We start from the raw sequence: 10,000 nt of genomic DNA, 5'->3' as shown, positions 1-10,000 counted from the left end.
CAGATCCCTTCAGGGTGTGTTGACCAGGTGACAGAGGTACGAGGGTTCAATGACCCACAGAAGGAGGAGTACTTCAGGAAGAGATTCAGTGATGAGGACCTGGCCAGCAGAATCATCTCACACATAAAGACATCAAGGAGCCTCCACATCATGTGCCACATTCCAGTCTTCTGTTGGATTTCTGCAATAGTCCTTGAACACATGTTGAAACACAAGACAGAAGAGATGCCCAAGACTCTGATTGAGATGTACACACACCTTGTGGAGTTTCATACCGAACAGAAGAATGAAAAGTATCTTGGGAAAGAAGAGACAGGTCCACACTGGAATAAAGAGAGCATTCTGTCACTGGGAAAACTGGCTTTTCAACAGCTTGTGAATGGCAATCTGATTTTCTATGAAGAAGACCTGAAAGAGGCTGGCATTGATGTCAATGAAGCCTCAGTGTACTCAGGATTGTGCACACAGCTCTTTAAAGAGGAATGTGGGCTGTACCAGGACAAGGTGTACTGCTTCGTGCATCTGAGCATTCAGGAGTTTCTGGCTGCTGTATATGTGTTCCTCTCATTCATCAACAACAATGAGAATCTAATGGCCAAACCTCAATCAACGTCCAGCAACTTTTCTGTGAGGATCAGACAGAAGCGTAAAGTTACTGTCTACAAGAGTGCTGTGGATAAAGCCTTACAAAGTGAGACAGGAAACCTGGACCTGTTCCTCCGCTTCCTTCTGGGCCTCTCACTGGAGTCCAATCAGAAGCACTTACGAGGTCTACTGACAAAGACAAGAAGCAGCTCACAGAGACATGAAGAAACAGTCAAGTACATCAAGGAGAAGATCAGGGAGAATCCCTCTCCAGAGAGGTGCATCAATCTGTTCCACTGTCTGAATGAACTGAATGACCATTCTCTAGTGGAGGAGATCCAAAGATACCTGAGATCAGGAAGTCTCTCAGAAGCCAAACTGTCACCTGCACAGTGGTCAGCTCTGGTCTTTGTGTTGCTGACTTCAGAAAAGGAGCTGGATGTGTTTGACCTGAAGAAATACTCCAGATCAGAGGAAGGTCTTCTGAGGCTGCTGCCAGTGGTCAAAGCCTCCAGAGCTGCTCTGTGAGTACATAAAATGACATTTAAGTACTAATCATCAGGAAGAAATATTCAGTTTAGAGAAATATATATATTATAATATATATATATATATATATTACATTGAAAAACTTACTGAATCAATGCATTGATGTTCACATTAGTATAACAATATGACCATACAATTCTAGGAGACGGAAGATTAATCTATATGTTGTTTAAGAGAATAAACCAAATGCATTTGCCATTGTCCTTCTACACTACTGGTGTTAAATTAACAATGTGTTTGTGAAATCATGATGATCTCTTTGTCAGGCTGTCAGGCTGTGGAGTCACAGAGAAAGGCTGTGCTTCTCTGGTCTCAGCTCTGAAGTCAAACCCCTCACACCTGAGAGAACTGGATCTGAGCTACAGTCACCTGAAGGATTCAGGAGTGAAGCTGCTCGCTGCTGGACTGGGGAATCCCCACTGTAAACTGGAGACTCTGAGGTCAGTATTCCTGTAGTTGGTCAAGAAGTGATAACTGTTCACCAGATCCACATGTGTTTACACCATATGTGTTTGGACAGTGAAGCTTACAGTTTTACATTTGGTGCTATGCTCCAGCATTTTGGATTTCAGATAAAATATTTCATATTAGGTGACAGTACAGAATGTTGCCTGTTATTTGAAGGTAATGGTGAGAGGTTAGCATGTTTTGTTGTAGCCTCTGTAACTTTGTCATTCATGATTATTCTCAATCATGGCATCATCAGGATTACTTTAGTAGTGTTTAGAAACATGTTATCTGCTCACTTAGAAAGAAAATGACTCAACACCAACGAATAGCAGTGTGGTTTTAATATGATTTGACTCTTTGCAGGCTGTCAGGCTGTCTAGTCACAGAGGAAGGCTGTGCTTCTCTGGTCTCAGCTCTGAAGTCAAACCCCTCACACCTGAGAGAGCTGGATCTGAGTAACAATGACCTGAAGGATTCAGGAGTGAAGCTGCTCTCTGCTGGACTGGGGAATCCCCACTGTAAACTGGAGACTCTGAGGTCAGTATTCCTGTAGTTGGTCAACAAGTGATAACTGTTCATCAGATCCACATGTGTTTACCAGGCACACATAGTCCACACCATATGTGTTTGGACAGTGAAGCTTACAGTTTTACATTTGGTGCTATGCTCCAGCATTTTGGATTTGAGATATAATGTTTCATATTAGGCAACAGTACAGAATGTCACCTTTTATTTGAAGGTAATGGTGAGAGGTTAGCATGTTTTGTTGTAGCCTCTGTAACTTTCTCACCCATTATTATTCATGATTCATTCATGATCCTTCTCAATCATGGCATCATGAGGATTACTTTAGTAGTGTTTAGAAACATGTTATCTACTCACTTAGAAAGAAAATGACTCAACACCAACGAATAGCAGTGTGGTTTTAATATTATTTGACTCTTTGCAGGCTGTCAGGCTGTCTAGTCACAGAGGAAGGCTTTGCTTCTCTGGTCTCAGCTCTGAAGTCAAAACCCTCACACCTGAGAGAGCTGGATCTGAGTAACAATGACCTGAAGGATTCAGGAGTGAAGCTGCTCTCTGCTGGACTGGGGAATCCCCACTGTAAACTGGAGACTCTGAGGTCAGTATTCCTGTATCACTCAATGAACACACACACACTGGACACACACACACAGGACACAAACACACAGGACACACACACACACACACACACTGGACACACACACACACACACACACACACACACACACACACTGGACACACACACACATACACACACACTCTGGACAGACACACACACACTGAACACACACACACTGGACACACACACACACACACACACACACACACACATATTTATTTAGTAGTGTTTAGAAACATGTTATCTACTGTTAATAATGATACATTAATTAATTTATATACAGTACCAGTCAAAAGTTTGGACACACCTACTCATTCAAGGATTTTTCTTTATTTTTACAATTTTTACATTGTAAAATAATAGTGAAGACATTAAAACTATGAAATAACACATATGAGATCATGTAGTAACCAAAAAAGTGTTAAACAAATGAAAATATATTTCATATTTGACATTTTTCAAATAGCCACCCTTTGCCTTGATGACAGCTTTGCCCACTCTTGGCATTCTCTCAACCAGCTTCACCTGGAATGCTTTTCCAACAGTCTTGAAGGAGTTCCCACATATGCTGAGCACTTGTTGGCTGCTTTTCCTTCACTCTGCGGTCCGACTCATCCCAAACCATCTCAATTGGGTTGAGGTCGGGGGATTGTGGAGGCCAGGTCATCTGACGCAGCACTCCATCACTCTCCTTCTTGGTAAAATAGCCCTTACACAGCCTGGAGGTGTGTTGGGTCATTGTCCTGTTGAAAAACAAATGATAGTCCCACTAAGCGCAAACCAGATGGGATGGCGTATCGCTGCAGAATGCTGTGGTAGCCATGCTGGTTAAGTGTGGTTAAATTCTAAATAAATCACAGACAGTGTCACCAGCAAAGCTCCCCCACACCATCACACCTCCTCCTCCATGCTTTACGGTGGGAAATACACATGCAGAGATCATCCGTTCACCCACCCCGCTTCTCACAAAGACACAGCGGTTGGAACCAAAAATCTCCAATTTGGACTCCAGACCAAAGGACAAATGTCCACAGGTCTAATGTCCATTGCCCGTGTTTGTTGGCCCAAGCAAGTCTCTTCTTCTTATTGGTGTCCTTTAGTAGTGAGGCAATTCGACCATGAAGGCCTGACCATGAAGGCCTGATTCACACAGTCCCCTCTGAACAGTTGATGTTGAGATGTGTCTGTGACTTGAACTCTGTGATGCATTTATTTGGGCTGCAATTTCTGAGGCTGGTAACTCTAATGAACTTATCCTCTGCAGCAGAGGTAACTCTGGGTCTTCCATTCCTGTGGCAGTCCTCATGAGAGCCAGTTTCATCATAGCGCTTGATGTTTTTTACGACTGCACTTGAAGAATCTTTCAAAGTTGTTCAAATGTTCCGTATTGACTGGCCGTCATGTCTTAAAGTAATGATGGACTGTCATTTCTCTTTGCTTATTTGAGCTGTTCTTGCCATAATATTGACTTGGTCTTTTTCCAAATAGGGCTATCTTCTGTATACCCCCCTATCTTGTCACAACACAACTGATTGGCTCAAACACATTAAGAAGGAAAGAAATTCCACAAATTACCTTTTAAGAAGGCACACCTGTTAATTGAAATGCATTCCAGGTGACTACCTCATGAAGCTGGTTGAGAGAATGGCAAGAGTGTACAAAGCTGTCATCAAGGCAAAGGGTGGCTATTTGAAGAATCTCAAATATAAAATATATTTTGATTCATTTAACACTTTTTTGGTTACTACATGATTCCATATGTGTTATTTCATAGTTTTGATGTCTTCACTATTATTCTACAATGTAGAAAATAGTAAAAATAAAGAAAAACCCTTGAATGAGTAGGTGTGTTTAAACTTTTGACTGGTACTGTATATATACATATATGAATAGATATGGCAGGTTTCAGGACACTGAAAGAATATATTTTCACCACCAAAGAATAGCAGTGTGGTTTTAATATGATTTTACTCTTTGCAGGCTGTCAGGCTGTCTAGTCACAGAGGAAGGCTGTGCTTCTCTGGTCTCAGCTCTGAAGTCAAACCCCTCACACCTGAGAGAGCTGGACCTGAGTAACAATGACCTGAAGGATTCAGGAGTGAAGCTGCTCTCTGCTGGACTGGGAAATCCCCACTGTAAACTGGAGACTCTGAGGTCAGTATTCCTGTAGTTGGTCAACAAGTGATAACTGCTCACCAGATCCACATGTGTTTACCAGGCACACATAGTCCACACCATATGTGTTTGGACAGTGAAGCTTACAGTTAAAAATGTGGTGCTATGCTCCAGCATTTTGGATTTCAGATATAATGTTTCATATTAGGCAACAGTACAGAATGTCTCCTTTTATTTAAAGGTATTCATATATATATATATATATATATATATATATATATATATATATATATATATATATATATATATATATATATATATATATTTTACCGTTTAGAAATGAAAGCACTTTATGTATCTTGTTCTCCCATTTGAAAAAGTCGTAATAATTTGGACATATTCACTTATATTGTATTAAAAGTAGTCATAAGTTTAGTATTTGGTCCCATATTCCTTACCTGCAGTGATTATATCAAGCCTGTGATTCTACAAACTTGTTGAATGCATTTGCAGTTTGTTTTGGTTGTGTTTTAGATGATGTTTTTACCAATAGAAACTGAATGGTGAATAATGTCCTGTCATTTTGGAGTTACTTCACTTGTATTGTCAGTAAGAATAGAATATGTTTCTGAACACTTCTACATTCATGTGGATGCTACCATGATTATGAATAATCATGAATGAATCGTGAATGATGATGAATGAGAAAGTTACAGAGGAACAAGGATCATACCCCCTCTGTTATTGGTAATGGTGAGAGGTTAGCATGTTTTGTTGTAGCCTCTGTAACTTTCTCACTCATTATTATTCATGATTCATTCATGATTTTTCTTAACATGTCATCATCAGGATTCATTTAGTAGTGTTTAGAAACATGTTATCTACTCACTTAGACAGAAAATTACACCAGTCATCATCCACCATTCAGTTACTATTGGGCAAAAAATAACCCAAAACACAACCAAAACAAACTGCAAATGAAACCAACGAGTTTGGAACCAAATACTAAACTTTTGACTACTTTAATACACTATAAGTCAAATGGTCAGAATACTTATGACTTTTTCAAATGGGGGAATAGATACATAAAGAGCTTCATTTCTAAATGGTGAAACAGATATGTATTAAAATACCCTCAAATAAAAGGTGACATTATATACTGTCACCTCATATGAAACATTTGATCTCAAATCCTAAATGCTGGAGTATAGAGCCACATTTAAAATGTTAGCTTCACTGTCAAACTAGATATGGTGTGGACTGTATACTCAATACAATCTAAATCTGATACCTCACTGTCTGTCTTTTGACTGATAGGGGCGGCATGTAGCTTAGTGGTTAAGAGCGTTGTGCCAGTAACTGAAAGGTTGCTGGTTCTAATCCCCGAGCTGACTAGGTGAAAAATCTGTCGATGTGCCCTTGAGCAAGGCACTTAACCCTAATTGCTCATGTAAGTCTATCACGCTCGTCAAAAGGAGTGGACCAATGCTCAGCGTGGAATGCAAACATCTTTTATTATTATTCACCACACGAACAAAAACAACAAAACGATACGTGAAGTCCTTGGGTACATACACAAACCAACACGGAACAAGATCCCACCAACACAAATGCCCAAACGGCTGCCTAAGTATGGTTCCCAATCAGAGACAACAAGCAACAGCTGATTCTCGTTGCCTCTGATTGAGAACCACCCCGGCCAACATAGAAACACAATGAACTAGATCCTGAACATAGAAACACAAAACATAGACTCTACACACTCTGGCTCAACATAACAGAGTCCCCAGAGCCAGGGCGTGACAAAGCCGCTCTGGATAAGAGCGTCTGCTAAATGACTAAAATGTAATGTAAATGATAATGCTTTTTAAACTGCTCTGGTCAGTCTACTCAAATATTTGAACTATACATTTTTCTCTCTACACACAATATTACGATTTTTTCTAATAATAATATATATATGGCAGGTTTCAGGACACTGGTATGAATGAAAAAATATACTGCCACTATTTTCACCACCAAAGAATAGCAGTGTGGTTTTAATATGATTTGACTCTTTGCAGGCTGTCAGGCTGTCTAGTCACAGAGGAAGGCTGTGCTTCTCTGGTCTCAGCTCTGAGGTCAAACCCCTCACACAGTCTGGTTAGACTGTAAACTCTCCTTCCAGACTCACATTAAGAATCTCCAATCAAAAGTTAAATCTAGAATCGGTTTCCTATTTCGCAACAAAGCCTCCTTCACTCATGCTGCCAAACATGCCCTCGTAAAACTGACTATCCTACCGATCCTTGACTTCGGCGATGTCATTTACAAAATAGCCTCCAACACTCTACTCAGATTGGATGTAGTCTATCACAGTGCCATCCGTTTTGTCTCCAAAGCCCCATATAATACCCACCACTGTGACCTGTACGCTCTTGTTGGCTGGTCCTCACTACATATTGGTCGCCAAACCCACTGGCTCCAGGCCATCTATAAATCACTGCTAGGCAAATCCCCGCCTTATCTTAGCTCATTGGTCACCATAGCAACACCCACCCGTAGTCTGCGCTCCAGCGGGTATATCTCACTGGTCATCCCCAAAGCCAACACCTCCTTTGGCCGAAATTCCTTCCAGTTCTCTGCTGCCAATGACTGGAACAAATTGCAAAAATCTCTGAAGCTGGAGACACTTATCTCCCTCACTAACTTTAAGCATCAGTTGTCAGAGCACCTTACCGATCACTGCACCTGTACACAGCCCATCTGAAATTAGCCCGCCCAACTACCTCATCCCTATATTGTTATTTATTTTGCTCATTTGTACCCCAGTATCTCTATTTGCACATCATCTCTTGCACTTCATTCCAGTGTTAATACTAAATTGTAATTATTTTGCACTATAGCCTATTTTATTGCCTTACCTCCATAACTTGCTAAATTTGCACACACTGTATATATATGTATTTCTGTTTCTGTATTTTCGATTTTTGACTTTGTTTTGTTTTACCCCATATGTAACTCTGTGTTGTTGTTTTTTATCGCACTGCTTTGCTTTATCTTGGCCAGGTCGCAGTTGTAAATGAGAACTTGTTCTCAACTGGTTTACCTGGTTAAATAAAGGTGAAATAAAAAAAATAAAATAAAAAAATAAATAAAAAATAAAAATCCACATGTGTTTACCAGGCACACATAGTCCACACCATATGTGTTTGGACAGTGAAGCTTACAGTTTTACATTTGGCGCTATGCTCCAGCATTTTGGATTTTAGATATAATGTTTCATATTAGGCAACAGTACAGAATATCACCTTTTATTTGATGTTAATGGTGAGAGGTTAGCATGTTTTGTTGTAGCCTCTGTAACTTTCTCACCCATTATTATTCATGATTCATTCATGATTTTTCTTTAATCATGGCATCATCAGGATTCATTTAGTAGTGTTTAGAAACATGTTATCTACTCACTTAGACAGAAAATTACTCCAGTCATCATCCACCATTCAGTTACTATTGGACAAAACATAACCCAAAACACAACCAACCTGAACAAACACACACTGAACGTACATTTTAAAAACAAGAAAATCGTCTGGTTTGCTTTATGTAAGGAATTTGAAATGATTTATACTTGTATTTTTACTTTTGATACTTTAGTATATTTTAGCAATTACATTTACTTTTGATACTTAAGTATATTTAAAACCAAATACTTTTAGACTTTTACTCAAGTAGTATTTTACTGGGTGACTTTCACTTTTAGTTGAGTCATTTTCTGTTAAGGTATCTTTACTTTTACTCAAGTATGACAATTGGGTACTTTTTCCACCACTGGAGTTAACATCGTCATGGACGGCAGAAAAGGAATGGAGACGGACATCGGAGTGGGAAAACAACGTGATTAAAAAGGAGGAATATACAGTGATTAAAGGATAGGACATTTATTCATCTGTGAAGACAAACCTTTTATTTAAATCTGCTAAATGAGCGAACTTAGGAGGAAACGTCAGTGAGTGAAGTGAATGAAGATCACGTGACTGAGGAAAATATTGCTTGGGTTGAGGACAATATTGAAGTGAGTGACAATCAGGAGCTTATTGAGAAACAAAACATTATTGGAATTGTTGGATACATTGGACAGTTTGATGAAAGTATTGAACAGTGGAGCTCTAATACAGAACAGTTTGAATATTTTGTTCTTGTAAATGACATGGATGAGGACAACATTGTGCCTCCATGTTTTAGTGTAATGGGGCCAAAGACATTTAATTTACTAGGCAGCCTGCTACAGCCAGACAGAACAGGTAATAAGACGTATGGGGATATTGTGGAGATACTTAAAGGACATTTTTCACCAGAACCACTAGTTAATGCTGAAAGGTTCAGGTTCCACAGGAGACATCAGGAAGAGGGAGAATCAGTAACAATGTTTGCTGCTGCATTAAAGAAACTATCAGAACACTGAGTTTAATGCTGTTCTAAATGACATCATTAGAGACAGACTAGTATGTGGGCTACGGAGTGAAGCTACACAAAAGAGACTGTTGACTGAAAGTCATCTGACCTTGGCAAAGGACATTGAAATCAGTGTGTCCATGGAACTAGCTGCTAAAGAGGCTCACCAGTTGAGTTCATCAGGAACTTAGTGGGTTCATCTAACAATCCTCATCATCAGCTGATACATTTTAATCTCATACACAGGGTAAACCTTCCACCTAGAAAACATAATTTAATGAAATGTTTTTTGTGAGACTTTGACTCTACTAAGCCTTTTCCTAGCTCGTTTGTGAGAACCAGTTTTAGCCTTCAGTCCTAGTTTTGATTCACCTGCCTGTTTGCCTACCTGTGTATGACCATTGCCTGCCTGTCAACACTATTCCTGTCTTCTGTAAAGGTGTAATACACACCTGCTGCACTGCGCGTGAATCTACACCTTTTTCTCCCTGAGTATTCATTACAGTACCCTAATGTTAAGTGTCATAAATGTATAGTTATTAGGAGCAGACATCTTTAAAGATAATAAGAAAGAGGGAAAAAGATAGAAACTAAATGAAATGATGAAAGTATAAAATAGTAACCATCTGGTGAGCTAATACCCTGACCCTACCACAAACCCACCAACCCCCCTCCCCAACTGAGGGAGTTAATAAACCATACCCTTAGACGCTAGTCTTTAAG

At 39.6% G+C, this 10,000-nt stretch overlaps 2 protein-coding genes across 2 annotated transcripts in view; one reads left to right on the top strand and one right to left on the bottom strand.

The window, feature by feature from the left end:
- Positions 1-6,173, top strand: part of LOC311099259 (NLR family CARD domain-containing protein 3-like) — a gene marked incomplete at both ends in the record, with an annotated part of 7,815 nt that extends 1,642 nt beyond the window's left edge. Inside the window, 3 exons of the mRNA XM_084139957.1 lie at positions 1-1,109; positions 1,401-1,574; positions 6,161-6,173. The exon at positions 1-1,109 is cut by the window's left edge and continues 683 nt beyond it. Of these exons, the coding sequence (XP_083996083.1) occupies positions 1-1,109; positions 1,401-1,574; positions 6,161-6,173 (1,296 nt within the window). The remainder of the gene's footprint in view (positions 1,110-1,400; positions 1,575-6,160) is intronic.
- Positions 1-10,000, bottom strand: part of LOC311140907 (NACHT, LRR and PYD domains-containing protein 3-like) — a 466,410-nt gene that overhangs the window by 275,239 nt on the left and 181,171 nt on the right. The gene's annotated exons all lie outside the window — the stretch shown is intronic.

The sequence above is a fragment of the Coregonus lavaretus genome (genome assembly GCF_964263955.1).
Source record: "Coregonus lavaretus genome assembly, chromosome: 2".
Lineage (NCBI taxonomy): Eukaryota > Metazoa > Chordata > Actinopteri > Salmoniformes > Salmonidae > Coregonus > Coregonus lavaretus.
This window is presented reverse-complemented; position numbering and strand designations above follow the sequence as displayed.